The following is a 15,359-nucleotide window of genomic DNA, read 5'->3' on the forward strand; positions in this document are numbered from 1 at the left end:
CCCAACAAAGGCTTATTTTTTCCATCCTTTGCTTGGGCTCAAGCACCCCTGCCCTGCGTGCCACCACTTTAAACATGATCAGATCTGTGCTTCATTGCAAATAACAACTGACCAACAATGGGCCCTGCTTCATAGATTTGGGAATGTTTGGCTTAAGCTGCCAATGACTGAAGGCCTTTAACTCCCACCGGCCAGTCACAGTCCTCTTTGTTGTTGTCTGTTGATGTGTCTGTGCTCATTATTCCTTGACATGCAACATCCCCCCCCCTCCACCCTCCAACCATCCACAACAGCACAGAAAGCAAGATTCAAATGGGAACAGCTGTAGTGGTTCAATGGGAAATGATGCCTCGTGCAAAAGGGAGAGAGACAGAAAGGGGAGAGGGCCTATCTGAGAAAGGCAACAGCTTTCAGAGAGTCTTGTTTAAGAAATCTACTTGTGAATATACTTCAGTGAAATCATTGTTGAAAGAGGCTGACAATGGAAATCTGCCCAGATTGAAAATGCCGGCCCTAATTCAAAACACAATTCCTAGTTAATAGCTTGTTGCATTTTTAAATTATGTCGGCACTTGGAGCTTTGAATTAAATGGCTAAACTAGGAAACCTTACCATTTTGTGTACAAGCTGTGGGTATAAATGGGCACAGAACATCTGCACACGGCTTAACGTGGAATTTTTTTCCAACAAATTTCCAATTTAGGATATCTATAAGAATTACTTCTTTAAGGGTCATTAGGATGTAAAATAGAGTATGTATGAAAGTACTTGTTGGCTTGGAATGTTAATTTAACATAGAAACAAAATTTGTAACACCACACTATAAGGTTAAAAAGAAAATAGTATAATAAAGAAAATACAAAGGCTTTGGCATGGTTTTTACAATCAACAATGGTTAATTTTGATATGTAGTTGTGAACAACTTCAAAACACTTAAGTTTAAAACTCTTGCAAGCACTTTTAATTGATTAGGAGTGATTCTAGATGCACAAAATGATTGGACTTGTGAACAATAATACAACTATATCTAAGAACAATTAACTTTTGCTGGCCAAAAAGAAACGTATGATTGAATGAAAATGTGTATAAAACATCTATAGAGTATTCTTGTCAAATATAAATGAAATTAACTTTATTATAGAAATCATTCTGGGATTTCTAGGGAAGACAAATACTTACATTTTGACATAAAACAAATCGGATTATATCGAAGACACACTCTACCTTTTAGCTATCAACTTTTTTCTTCCTTGAATTTATATCTTACCCTTTTTTTTGCACATAAACTTCATTTGTTAACAACCTTTGGAAAAACCAACAGATATTTCTTACATAAATCTAGTGCATGTTGTCCCAGGTTTAATTATATGCAAAGGAATGATACAAACTTGGAACATCAGTCCATAAACTATGAGCAGATGGGTAGAAGTATTCAATATATCTTGATAAAACTCTTAAATTCATGGCAAATCTTGTTGATCATGATTTCCTTTTTTTTTCTTTAAACAACTTCATGACCAACACAGATCAAATATCCATCCAGTCTACGTTGTTCTTTTTTTTTTCATTATAACATACAAATGCCCATTTACAAATAATACATCAAAAGGAATAAAAGTTTGGATACCAAAATGAAGATTTGTTCCAACTGACACTGTGCCTTCTGTATGTAAAGGTCCTTGTTTCAAGTCCATCCCCAGGCTTCCAATGAGGACAACTGTAGAATGAAGTGCTTCTAAACAGCCATTTTTCTTTCTTTTCTGATCACCCAAATGTCGTGTCCACATAGTCACTGTCTAAATTAACAATTTCCTGTCTTGTTTTTTTTTACTGTAATCTTGGCCAATATTGGGACATATCAGGTTCACTTCCAGGAACTTGAACTGGAACTGACACCCCAGGGGAAATGAGTCCTGGAAATGGATGGAAGAAATAGACATGTAGATCTTCTCTTCCAGAGATAGACATGGTGTATGAACTTACAGACTTTCTTTAAAAAAAAAAAACTAATACTCCTTAACATGTTTACCATACTTTAAAAACAATATTCCAACTCTTACAAACAAAAGCGGCACCTTCAGAACATGTTATATATTACTATTTGACTCCCAAGTTCCCCCACCACAAAGAAAAGAACACAGCATCTATCAATATATATGTATGGAACTTTACCAAGGAAGACAAACATGGGATATTCAGTAACAGTCGGAGACAGAGTGTGCTTAGGAGAAGCCCACAACTTCCCAAAGCCCACCCTGAGCTCAGTGAGCTCTATGGGTATGCTTTGACTAATAATCTGTATTCTCAGAAAACTTAAGTATTAAAGCCTTCTCTCCATATGCAACTTGTATGACCACGTTCAGAAGACAACTACTGTCTATATTACACCAAGGTACTCTCGTTTTAGTCGGTTTTTTCCCTCAGAGACAAAGGAAGCAAGGGGTTAAATACATTCTTATTTCTATGCCTAGCCAGGTTTGTAAGTAAACTATGGGTACCATTTGAGAGATCAGTTGGTGAAAGATGCTCTACAGGACCCCTCGTCCCCAAGAGCGGAGCTCACCTGTGGAAGTGGTGCCCGAGGTGCCCATGGGCTGACTCGTCATGTGTGTCTGCATGTGCGGGGGTGTGTAGGTATCGTAACTCCGCCCATTCACTGAAGGACTGGTGGGCAGCATGCAAGAATATGAGGAGGTCTGGCTGGGGACAGGGGGCTGTGAGGAAAAAAGCAAACCTGTGGTTACTGAGCATACCACCGCTTCTCCGGGCTCACTCTTCCCTAGGACTTCTGCCAACAATGCCTGCTCACAAAGCATGCTTTTCATGCCAGGCACTGGAATTCCAGGTGATAGACCAAAGGCCACAGCCAGGGTCCGGGTGCCTCCACACTGAACATCTACAATACTGTGAATTCAAATTCAGCCATTTGATAAATACTAACAAGACTTCATCCATTTTCCTTTTTCACCTCTGGTGGCATCATGAGAGAACTTACAGCACAAGGTAAAACACACACCCGTTCTCTCTCAAATCTGGACCTATTTAGAACTTCCGTGACCCTCAAATCTGAGATCTCAAGCTTAGGGACAGAGCGTAGTAGGAGGAGCCTAGGTAAACTGTAGTGAACTTGTAGGATTAAAGATTCCTTGAAGTGCCATCTCTGTAATAACCTCGGGTTAAATCTAACTCATCCTCATCCTGAGAAATCATTATGATTTCCTAACAGATCCAAAAGCCCTGATTGAGTTTTGTCCACAAAATTAAGCACGGAGAGTGGTAGCACTGAGGAGGCAAAAAACCTTCCGGTAACTAGATAAGAAGTATGTAGATGGGGGCTGGGAAAGTGGCTCAGTGGTAGAGTGCTTGCCTTGCATGCATGAGGCCCTGGGTTCAATTCCTCAGTACCACATAAACAGAAAAAGCCGGAAGTGGTGCTGTGGCTCAAGTGGTAGAGTGCTAGCCTTGAGCAAAAGAAGCTCAGAGACAACATTCAGGCCCTCCAATTCAAGCCTTGGAACTGGCAAAAAAAAAAAAACCTGTAGATGGTCCGTGCCTATAATCTCAGCTAGTTCAGAGGTAGGGTTTGGGAAGATCATAGTTCAAGGCCAGTCTGGGAATAGGAAGGAATTTTCAAGCCCACCATCTCAATCAACAAGCCAGACATGATATACCTGTAGTCCCAATACAGAGAAGGCATATGTTGGAGAATCATGGGCCAAACTAACCTGGTCAAAAATATATAAAGTAAAAAATAAAGCTGGGAGCCAGACACCTAGTAGCTCACACCTGTAATCCTAGCTACTCAGGAAGCAGAGATCTCAGGATCACATTTCCAAGCCAGCCCATGCAGGAAAGTCCATGAAACTCTTAACTCCAATTAATCACCAAGATGCCTGAAATGGAGTGGTTGTTCAAGTTAGCCTTGAGCATAAAAGTTTAGCAACTGCACCCAAGCCTTAAGTTTAAGCGACAGACAGACAGACAGACAGACAGACAGACACACACACACACACACACACACACACACACGAGGATTTGCCGCAAGGCTTAAGTGGTAGAGCACCTAACAAGATTGAGGCTCTGAGTTCAAACACAGTGCAAAAAAAAAAAAAAAGAAAAACAAGAAAAGAAAAGATGCATGGCCAGGACAAAGCCCCTCTATTTAACGGAAGAAAATTAACAGAAGCATAGACTCTGTAACAAGAGAATAATGATCCACCCAAGTAAATGGACAGAATGCTTACCCCCATTCCAAAATACAAAGAATAGTTTTCTCTGAACAGTAAAATTTACTGATCTGTTTTATTTTCATTATGCTTTATGAAAGCATGTACTTTTTGAACTATATAAGTTACATAATTTTGTTTGGTGGTGGTGGTGTGGTGGTGTGGTGGAGTGGTGGTGGTGATGGTGGTGGTGGTGGTACCAGTCGTACTGCTTGAACTCATGAACTGGACACTGTCCCTGAGCTTTTTTGCACTCTACCACTTGAGCCACAGCTCCATTTCCGGCCTTTGTTGATTAACTGGGGATAAGAGTTTCATGAACTTTTGCTTTAACCCCAACCATGATCCTCAGACCTTCAACCTCTTGAGCAGCCACTGGCATAAGCTACTGGCATCTGGCAAGTTGCATCATTTCTAAGTCAGAATTTGAAATAAATTGACTCAACATGCCAATGTGAATGTCAGGCAAAAAAAAACAAACCACTAATATCATAGCCATGTGTTCATTTCAAACTTTTCCCAAATACACATTTTTGTCATCTTAACAGAAACCTAGGTGTCACTACAACATATAAAACTCAACATGATTCTCGGTGCCCTTATTGAAATCAGATGATGATTGCTCATGTCAAGTTCCAAGAGTCAAACAGGACAAGAGAGCCAAGAAAAGGCAAAGGATATGAATCACAATGCATAAGTCAGAATTGCAGCTTACATTTGTTTCTAATTCCTATAGTCACTTCCTCTGGGGAAACCTGACTTCTGAAAAATTCTGCAGCAATGATAACAACATTAAAGCAGGAGCTGTTAATCCCCTAATCACCAATTACACTGTGGTCAATATCCAGATGCAATCAAAATAAACATGTTAATAAGTCCTCAACAGTTGATTAGCTATCTGTTCTTATAGTCTGAAGACTGTGAAACATTTATTTTGCTGATATTTGATTTCAAAGACCAGCTATGTTCAGTACAGAATAATCTATGTAACCCCAGAACCATTTCCAGAGGGGCTCAACAGACTAGCCTCAGACCATTGAGCTGCTGTATGGAAAATGCCCACCTGAAGACAGATCTTTAATTTCCCACCAGGAAATCATCCCACCAGGAAACATGCCCTGTACAACTTACATTACAAAGCACTAACCAAATACAGATGCTAGTGAGGTAAAGATTGATAAATATTTGGGACAGAACTAAAAACAAGGGCAGGTTATAACACCAGGTGAATAGCATCAAGTTTCCAGTCAACTAGGATTGTCACAACTTATTACATCAGTTACAGCCCAGACACATTAAATTTCAAGCAAATATTTTCTATTAGATTTTTATTTTAAGATGTAGAAAGAAAACGGGTTTTTTTTCCTACCATGCTAAACCTAACTCACTGTGTAAATGTAAGCCCCCTTTCTCATTCTTTTTTCTTCTATACCAGTTTATCCAAAGTACCCTAAATAATGCCCAATATGCATACGTGCATTCTGTATTTACTAACATGAACAGCAAATTGTCTAAATAGTATCCTCTTAGTGTCTCATAATTCACTAGCGTTATTTCCACAAGTTTCATTGGTACACAAAACACGCCTCACTACCAGCAACATTATCAAGCTAACATGATGATAAAAGGCAGATTAACTTGACTGAACAGGTCCAGTGTTTGTTTTTTAGGGGCATGAATCAATCAATCAATCAACTAAAAGAGATTGGATTGACTGTCTCAGACTTGACTGATCAAGCTAATCACTGTCGTGAGAAAGGCTCCCAAGAGGGCAAACACAGCCGATGAGGTCTACAGGCCCTGACCCATTACCAGTTCCTCACTTCTGACCCATTACCCATTCCTCCCATTCTGTGCAGCTGGCGCTAGCCTCACTTACTTGCATAGGCAGGTTGTTAGCCATGGTGAAGCTGGGCATGGGTGGCAGAGCACTGTATGTGTTGGTGAGGGCGGTGTCTGTTCGGCCCAACATAGAGCCAGATGTGAAGGAGGAAACTACAGGGAGAGAGAAATGGCAGATCATCCTGGTGAGAGTCAGAGTCCACAGCAAAGAGGTTTAAGCACATATCTTGGTAGTGCTAGTATTTCAAGTTACCAGGGGTGGTGGGCTGTGGGATCGGTTGGTAGACACTGGTGCTGAAACTACTGCTGATAGGAATGTGACTAGGGGTGTTGCTAGCCTGTCTTCTCTGGTTCCGGAGCTTTTCTTCTCTTCTCCATTTGGCCCTCCGATTAGAAAACCATACCTAGAAATTTATGGAATAGGTTAGCCCTCTGTTTTCTCTAAGTCTGTTACCTCCACTGCCACCCTCCTGGCTTATGGGTAGTAGAGTATTATCAGGCCAAACCTGAGACTAGGTGTATAAAGGCAGCACATTTGTGTGTAGAAATATCCAATGGTATGCATCACAAAGCATAAAGAACACATGATCCCTGAGTACCTGTATTCTTGCTTCAGGTAGATCTATTTTGGCTGCTAGTCTTTCCCGGGCAAACACATCTGGATAATGGGTTCTCTCAAACTCTGAAAGAATAAATTGATTTGATAGACTGTGGCCAAACTACACAAAAGGCATGAACCAAGCTTTCTTGATCCTGTCTCTCCACTTCTTTCATTACCTCCAACTAATTCCCCTTCATTGCATCGACTGCACTTCAAAGAACCTTCCCACCAGAATCAACTTAAAATTTTGTGTGGAATGACATTCAATGACATGATCTCTGTCTGTGGCTTGAAATAGCCAAATCATCGTTTTCCCTTTATATTTCAGATGTTTAGTCTTTGAATCACTCACATATGAAAAGAAGAAAGAAAACACACACGTACACACCCTGAAAAGGTGGCCAGAGGGAGGGAGGAAAAAAAAGACAGAAAGAAAAAAGAAAGAAAGAAACCTTTTCAGTCCTCTCTGCAATGTCCCTGGCTAAATTTAGCTCTTTGTATGGAAGATGTGGCATTTGCTTTGATCTACTGCCTCTACTTCGAAAACTCCCATCACCTTTCTCCAGAGCCTCAATCTGCTCTTGGGTGAAGGAGGTTCTATTTCTCTGCAGCTTCCGCTTCAGCTGAAGGCGCATTTGAGCCTCATCTGAATCCTCTCCATTGGAACTGATGGAGTTGGTATTCTCTCCCCCTCCTTCCTGTTGCTGGCAGCCATCTGGAACAAAAAGAACAGGACAGTAAGAGAAATGTGGAATCACTTGGAGCCGCCAAAAGGGACCTGATGTAGTTATAAACTCCAAGAGCCAGATCGTCTAAGTAAGTGTCACAGAAATATTCCCAAGGTAATGGTCAGCTTTCTTTAGTGAAAAGCATTGGCCACCACAGTGGTTACCAGATCATTCTCCCCTTTCTCCCTGTTTTTATCAAGATAATCACATACTCACTACGTGACATTTCTCTGACAAAGCAAAAACTGAAGTTTCCAATCAAAATGATCTTTCCTAAGTAAGCCTGAATCCCCAAATGCCTCATCCCAATCCCTTCCCCTACAGAATGTATTTACCTATAGCTGTGTTGGGAAAATAGAAGAGGATGTTCAGGATTTCAGCTGATCTATAATCAGTAATTCCTATCGAATCAATTAGATGTTGATAGGTTTGTAGAAAATGCTATTAAGAAACCAAACCAAGCTTGTAATCTTTAAAAAAAATATTTATCTAGTTTTTATTTGAATTCTGCACAGTCAATTTCATTTTAAAGGTTGTGAATTTAGAAGTGCTCGCATTGTTCTGCAGTTTTATTCAACTATTGTATGAGTGCGCTTTGCCTTGACACCTATTACGAGCACAGCTGTAATTATATCATCACCAAGAACAGGCTATAATTGCTGAAAATGGAATTTTATATTTAGATAAAAGGACTGTCCATTCTTTGTAATGTGTTGCACCAGAGAAAAGTAAGATTTCTTTTAAAATTTTAACGTGTAATTTTAAAAAAAGAAATAGTAGATAGTTCACTAACTAGCTAAATATGCTATGCTGCAGCTGAATCCTTGGCATATCATTTAAATGGTACATTTTTAATTAGGGCATTCCACCACTTTTAATGTAATTTCTATCATTAAACAGGAGAAAGTTTTATTGTTTCCTTTGCTGCTTGGAGGGCGTGATGTGCACTTTGGCTAGCTATCTGCCTCACACCTTGCCTGCCAGGCTCCAGCCTGTGGGGCAGGAAGGGAAAGAGTCAGGCCCTGGCAGAGTGGGTCTTAGGTTCTGAGTCCCAAAGCCTCCAAGGAACAGCAACAGGGACCGCCCCCCCCCAATCGAGAAACTTGGCCAGTTGGGGTGGGGGTGGGGAAGGGCCCCTGCTAGGAAGCCATGGTGGGAATCGGCATGCCCAGGAATATCATTTATAACCAGAAGACAATGGGCAGCGCCTTCAAAGAGTTCAGGGAATTGTGACAGGATCTAGTGGGATCTTTTCAGGAACTTTCAAATGTTTTAAAACCCAAACTTTCTCCCCCATTTAAACAGGCGGATTCATCGGCACTGGCCACCATATGGGCCCTTGGAGAACTATTGAGATGACCACCAACACTTGAATAGCGAGGGGCTGCTTTTCAGCGCCACACAATGCCCTGCGAGTAAGGGAAACTATTAAACTCCTGGGGCAGGAGCGTTGGCAAACTTTCGTGGGCAGAATTTTGAGGCCACAATGAGCACGGACAACAAAAGGATTCTCTTGAGGCGTGCAGCGGGCCACATTGTGTAACAAGAAGCCCAGTCAACAGACTTTTCAGCGAAGTGTGTTAACCCCTCTGCTCTGCTATCATTAATCACTGTCCAAAGAGCGGGCGACTCAGTGCTATTTAGGGCGTTTGGCTGGGGGATGGAGAGCGGATGGGGGGGGAGGCAGGGGGAGGGGCAGAGCAGGGGGTGGAGGGAGGTAAGAAGGTGGAGGAGGACCCAGGCTGGTATGTGGGGAGGGTAGAAAGAGGAAGGATGGAGAAGGGGCAATGAGGGAAGGGGGGAGGATGGGACTGGGTCCGGGAGGAGCCAGAGGAAAAGGGGAAAGGGATCTCCAGAGACATGGAAGCTGAGAAGGTAGAAGAAGAAAAGACAGAAAAGAATGCAAAGAGGAAAGAGAAGAGGGTCAAAGGAGAGAAAGAGAAAGCGAGAGGATGAGGGAGTGTGTCTTAGTAAACAAGCCTTGGTTCTCTGGGGTCATCTTGCACTATATTAGAAAGGTGGGGGAGGGAAGGCAGCTAGTCCCAGGGGACAAGCTGGACTCACGTGTGCAGGCCCAAGGGTCTGTGCTAATTTACTGCCCAAGTTTCTGGGTGACGTGTCCATGTAGGTTGCAGGGGAAGAAATGACTAGCGCGTCCCCTTCCCTTTCCCTTCAGGCTGGGTGAATGAGGAAAACTAGAAAGAGCTCTTTTTGCCAACTAGAAAAAGTCCATGGGCTGTTGCTTTTGGCAAAAACACAGTGACCATCCCACGTGGGGGGGGAGGGGGAAAGAACACAATTGCCATCCCCCAGGGATGGTCACAGCCTTCTAGGAAGGCAGTGAACCCAGCCCCTTTTCTGGCACATTAGGTCTTGCTAATTCAACAAAGCTGCCGAGGTCTCCTTCGGAAGACCCTTGCAGTTAGTATTCTCCGCTCTCCTTTTTGCTTCTCTGACATGCCCCTAGTTTTATAGCATGGCAATTTATATAACTTTATATGAATATTTATACTCTGTCACACACACACACACACACACACACATCACATCACATGCATTCTTACACATGCCTGCCATCCCTACATGCCTAGAGCCTGCTGGGTCTCAAGTGCAGGAAACATTTAAGGGAAAGAGAGTCACCTGGGACCTCCCCTCCTCCCCACCCACCCCCAGGACTAGATTTCAAATTTTAAAGACAAAAACAGAAGGCTGCAGTGACAGCCAACAAGGAGAAAACCCATTGCTACAGGATGCCTCCACGTTGCTGGAAAGTGTATACCTCTTACAATGTGTTTTCCTACTTCAACTAACAACTATAGTCACTCAGATTGGGCACTTTTTACTCCTCCCTCCTCCACCCCACACCCTTTAGTGGCTTTACCTTCCACCCTTTTAACAAAATAAAACTAGAAGTCAGACCTCAATTCCCCACACCATAGACCTAAGTGGTAGACAATTAAGATATCTTCTTTAAAAAGGCGCCCCCTCCGCGCTGCGCAAAGAAGGGGGCTTCAATGGGCGCCGTCCACCTTCCAGCCTAATCCGTGAGAAGGCGAGAGAAATCCTCTCCATTATCCCAGCCCCAGGAACATCTGACGCTGGGGATAGGATTTGTTTCTTGGAAGGAGGAGGGGGGGAGAGACTCTGGGAAATAAAATCATTCCTTAGTTTCTTAGTGTCTAAATCAGTGAGGCGGAAAACAAGCAAGAAAAGATAGCAACCCGGTTGCGGCACCTTTTCAGCTTTGGAGCTCAGATCAAAACATTGTAGCATCTGTTGAAAGAGAAGACTGACTAAATCCTATAGAGGGCCGGGGTATTATGGAGGGGGTGGGGGGTGGGAAGGGAGGAGGAGATAAGAGAAAGTGTCTCCCTGATCTCCCCACCCCCCCAAAAAAAAACCACCAAATCACTGGAGAATTGGGGCTGGATAGAGTTGTCTCTGGTTGTCAGCCCACCTCGGCGTCACGATTAGCGTGGATCAGATGGAAACCATATTTGTCTCCCTCTAAGACCTAACCTCGCCTTATGCTTTTGGAGTAATGGACCCTTTAAAAACGTAAGAGGAGCTTTCTCCCGGGTCGGGAAAGGGGGCCAGGAAAGAAGGGGAAACCTTCTCAGCCACTGGGCTAAGCTCGCTTGGGACCACCATGCGCCCTTGCCACCGCAGCAGGGATTGTGGCAGTGGGACAGGGTTGGGGGGGGGGGCAATCCTGGAGGCCGGAGTCCTCTGGACAGGTGATGTCCCAGTGTTCCTCTAGTACCTAAGCTTGTAGAACTGAAGAACTCCAGGATTAGCGCCACCTCCGCCCCAAATCTCACCACCAGGCCCTCTCCGTTTGGTTTGGCTTTCAGCTACTGGCCCACCAACCAACTTGCCTGGATGAAAATCTGCCCTCACCAGGCCGCCGCCACCCCTGGTGGTGCTTCTGTTCTGGAGCCAGGTAGCAAAAAAAGGGTATCCATTTCCTGGGCCCCTTTCCCCCCAGCAATGAGCCCTGGCTTCAAGAAGCCTTGTGGGTGGAGGCTGTAGCCTCCACTCTTCCAGGCCTGGTCTGGAGCCCTTTCCCAAGAAATCTTTTGAGGGAGACTGCAGGGGTGACATAGCAGGGGGAATGGACATGTGGAGTGTGAAGTTCAAGCGATCACTGGGGTGTGTCCAGTGTGACCGTGGGGATCCTACTGTTTCAAATCACTGATCTCGGTTGGTTGTCTACAACTGGGCAGATCACTCGCAGGTCCGGGAAAGTGTGAGCTCAGTGATGCACTCCCAGGGGTGGTGGGTTCGAAGCCCCGCAAGTGGTGGAAAGGGTGATGCAGAGAAGTGGAGCCCCTGGCCCAACAGGAGCCCTTCCACCGGCCAAGCGGCCGCGCTGGGAAACAAGGACCGAGCGCTTTGCTCCCTATCTTCCCAGTGTCCGTCCTATATTGTTTTCTGCTCTTAAAACTGACATGTCTAATTGGCAATTGGTGCCGAATCGTGTCCAGAGGTCTCTTGTGGAACATTTCTACAGCTGTCTCCTTCAACTAGACGCTTATTCATGTCGCCTTAATGAGAAACAAAACGTTCTCTAATGAGCAATTACAGAGCGACAGGATTGTTCCCATAACAAATTCTTGCGAGTGACAGAAGCATCCTTTGTACCAGATATTTCGCATACTGTTACCGATTTTTCCCTTCTCCAGCCTGGCTCCGTGGAGGCACGGGGCACGCGGAACCGACCTGAGATCCCCAACGTGGGGACTAGCGGGCAAGCACCGGGCAGCCACATGGTCATCACGGTCCCTACGTGCCACCCCCGCCCTGGAGCCTCGGCCCGGGTCCCCCAGGCTCTGTAGTGCTCCCAGGAGTGAGACGCCACGTCCCATTATCCCGCATATTATCTCCTTGTCACGAGGACAACAAATACCGATTAATCTTCCTAGTAAACTGTTTCCTATTCTTGACCAAGCTACTTGTGGGGGGAGGGGGAGGAGATTGCTAACCGAGCCCCACCCGCTCCTCTCCCTCCACCCCTTCCCACAGACCCCACCTCTTCGCCCAGCCCCAAGCCCACAGCGCACCTCCTTGTCTAGTTTGTAGCCTCCTCACCTACCCCCACCTCTTCTGACTAGTCACCACCCACAGAGAGTGAGAACTGGGGGCTTAACCGGAGGGGAGGGGGGGGAAGAGACTTGAGATGTTGACCTGGGTGATTTAGTTGGGAAAGCACCACTTCCCATGCTCAGGCTTTCCTCTGCGCCCTACTCATAATCACATAATTTGTCAATTACAGCAAAAGGCAAAATGATACAATCATGTTTACCTCGCAGCCTGTCAGTGTGTTAACTTGTCACATTTCTACAGCAAGGGGGCTCTCCATGCATTGTAATGTCATATTTGAATGGGGGCACCACACTGCTTTGCTCTTACACATATTCCTACCCATGAGTGCACACACACACACACACACACACACACACACACCCCTCTAAGGTCAACAAGATGGTTTAGCAAATACCACCTACAATACATACATGCAATGCAAGTCAAGGTGACCTAGGCTTTCTGACACAGTCCCCTTACTGCATTCTCCAGGTACCAAAGCCTGGAAGAGGAAAAGGTTGGAACAGGAGAGGATGTCCATGACAGAGGGAAAGCTAGCTTGCGTAGATTACCTTGTGGAGGTTGCCCTGGCACCGAAGTCCCGGGATACCAACCAGGGCGGGTGCCCCAGCTTCCGGTCTGTCCATTCAACATCCTTAGCTTATCATACATGCCGTCTGCGCCCATCTGTTGCTTTTCGCTAGCCAGGTTGCGAAGAACTCTGTTTATTGATGACACCTGCAAAGCAAACCAAATCAAGCCAAATGGTAGCGTCTCCTGAAGATACACTCACTCCAACCATCTTATGTCCCCCTCTCAGCTCACTCAACACTTGAAAGAATGACTCTCAACACATTACAAAGCTCCCAGACTCCCCTTTCCCCCCCAGTGAGTGAGTTTGAAGTTACTTCATGAAAAGAATGATGACCATCTTTTTGGGCATGGAGATTGAGTTAGGTAGGAAACTGGCAGGTACTTCACTTTCTCTAGGTGTCTTTGGTGACCTAATGCAGGGGATTGTTTTCTTTGTTTAAAACCTTCCTGATCAAGGAGTTAGACTTAGCTTAGAAATTGCTCTCATACTATTTGATGGTTTTCTATTAGAGCAGAACTAGGTGTAAGATGCCTGAAGAACTCAAGCAGGTGCATTTGTAGGGAATAAGAACCGGTTTTCATTTTTATTTTCCTTCTTGATTCAAGTTGTATTTCCCCAGCCTCTGCCCTTCGGTTTGAAGCATGCAAATGAAAAGAATAACTCTCTACACTTGATTCCCATATCTCAGTTAAAACGTCAGGGCATTGCTCTCAATATCTGGCAGGTACAGAGGACATTTGTGAATCAGGGAAGGGACAATAATGAAGAGACACTGAGAGAGTGAAGAGCAGTAAAGAAAGAGGTGGCAAAAAGGAGAGGAAGACAGCAATGTGGATCTTAGTGCAGTGAAGGCAAATGTTCTCAGTGAACTTACACTTGGTATGTTATCGTTGGTACAGACCCCCTCGGACAATAATCTGTCTCGGATTTCCCAAGCAAAGATGGACGGGCACTCCCGCTTATACTGGGCTATTTTGCTTACAACTTCTGGAGTCGCTACTCTCGGTTTACTACCACCGATTGCCCTGGGTCTGATGGAGCCAGTCTCGTAATACCTGCCCAGAATTTTACTCACACATCCGTTGGACACCTGCATAGGGGAAGTGGACAGAAAACCACATTATTAATGATTTCAAGACAAAAATAAAATTGTTTAAGTATGCATTAAACAATGACAAGCTTACGTTTTGATTGTCCAGCACTTGGACTTTTGCATCTGCATGGGTCTATAACACAAAAATATACCTTCAATGGTATGAGAACTTACTGTAGAGAGCTTTTTTTTTTCTTAAAATTACATTTGTAGCCCTAAAAACTACAAATCTGATGATACTTTCAAACATTTTTGAACTAAAAAAATAATTTTTAAAAATTTAAAAACTGTTTTCCTAAACAATGCCTGAAGATGCATCAAAACGAAGTCAAGTTAATTTTTGTTTAGTGTGCTGATTTGCTTAAAGTGGCATCATGTCTTAAAGAACAAAGGAGAAAAGTTAACTGAATTTTTGCGTTTTCTTTTCCCTTACAAGTATGCCCAAATGATTAAATGTGAATTAGAAAGGGGCAGACAGCATTTGCTTTTTCAAATCAATATATATGCTTTGTATGCATGAAGAATGCAAACAAATCTATCAAAATCTAAGGTGAGCCAGGGGGGATGGGAAGAGGAGAATTAAATTAGGCCAGTTTATATAACTCAGCTCCTTACAGTTCATAAACTGTTACTACAATAAATGTATGCCTTTATCAAATGAAAAGAGAAAGGTTTAAAAAAATCTTCACACACATTTTTCCCCTTAAGCAGATGAATTATCTTATGTAACTGACTCAGGTTGCTTGCAAGAGGTAGGGAAGGATGGTGGAAGGGGGGAAAGCGGGAAGGCAGGGGAATGGGGATGGGAACTGGGCCCAATAGGTAAAGGTGGGGGGGTCCATAATTAGCGAAGTTTACAGTAAGAAATGAAGAGAGAGCGCTGAGAGTGGAGGGCCGCAGGGGGGCGGCGGATGGGGCGGCGCGCCGGGAGGATCACCTGCAGAATTCGGGAAATGTCGCACGGCCGGGCCCCGCTGTGAGCTAGCTCTACGATCTTCTGCCGGGTGGAGTCCGGCAGTGGCCTCCCGTTGACAAATACACCACCGAGCTGATTCACTCCGCTGTGACCTGAGGAAAGGAGGAAAAGAGGGAGAGAGAAGAGGAGAGGACAGCAGATCAGAGGGAAAAGGAAGAAGAGGAGGAAGAGTGAGGAGGAGGAGGAGGAGGAGGAGGAGGAGGAAGAGGAGGA

The 15,359-nt window shown here is 44.3% G+C and overlaps 1 protein-coding gene across 2 annotated transcripts in view; it reads right to left on the minus strand.

Moving 5' to 3' along the window:
- Window positions 1-821: 821 nt before the first annotated feature.
- Window positions 822-15,359, minus strand: part of Pax6 (paired box 6) — a 29,954-nt gene continuing 15,416 nt past the window's right edge. The window contains exons 2-11 of one of the 2 annotated variants that reach the window (XM_013019581.1): window positions 15,108-15,238; window positions 14,262-14,303; window positions 13,952-14,167; window positions 13,055-13,220; window positions 7,226-7,384; window positions 6,668-6,750; window positions 6,322-6,472; window positions 6,106-6,221; window positions 2,564-2,714; window positions 822-1,913 (exon numbers count right to left, since the gene is read on the minus strand). In XM_013019581.1, coding sequence (XP_012875035.1) covers window positions 1,828-1,913; window positions 2,564-2,714; window positions 6,106-6,221; window positions 6,322-6,472; window positions 6,668-6,750; window positions 7,226-7,384; window positions 13,055-13,220; window positions 13,952-14,167; window positions 14,262-14,303; window positions 15,108-15,238 — 1,301 coding nt within the window. In that variant the 3' untranslated portion in view covers window positions 822-1,827. The remainder of the gene's footprint in view (window positions 1,914-2,563; window positions 2,715-6,105; window positions 6,222-6,321; window positions 6,473-6,667; window positions 6,751-7,225; window positions 7,385-13,054; window positions 13,221-13,951; window positions 14,168-14,261; window positions 14,304-15,107; window positions 15,239-15,359) is intronic. The other variant, XM_013019582.1, reaches the window with a different exon arrangement.

Source organism: Dipodomys ordii, unplaced genomic scaffold, assembly GCF_000151885.1.
Source record: "Dipodomys ordii isolate 6190 unplaced genomic scaffold, Dord_2.0 Scaffold46, whole genome shotgun sequence".
NCBI classification, from domain to species: domain Eukaryota; kingdom Metazoa; phylum Chordata; class Mammalia; order Rodentia; family Heteromyidae; genus Dipodomys; species Dipodomys ordii.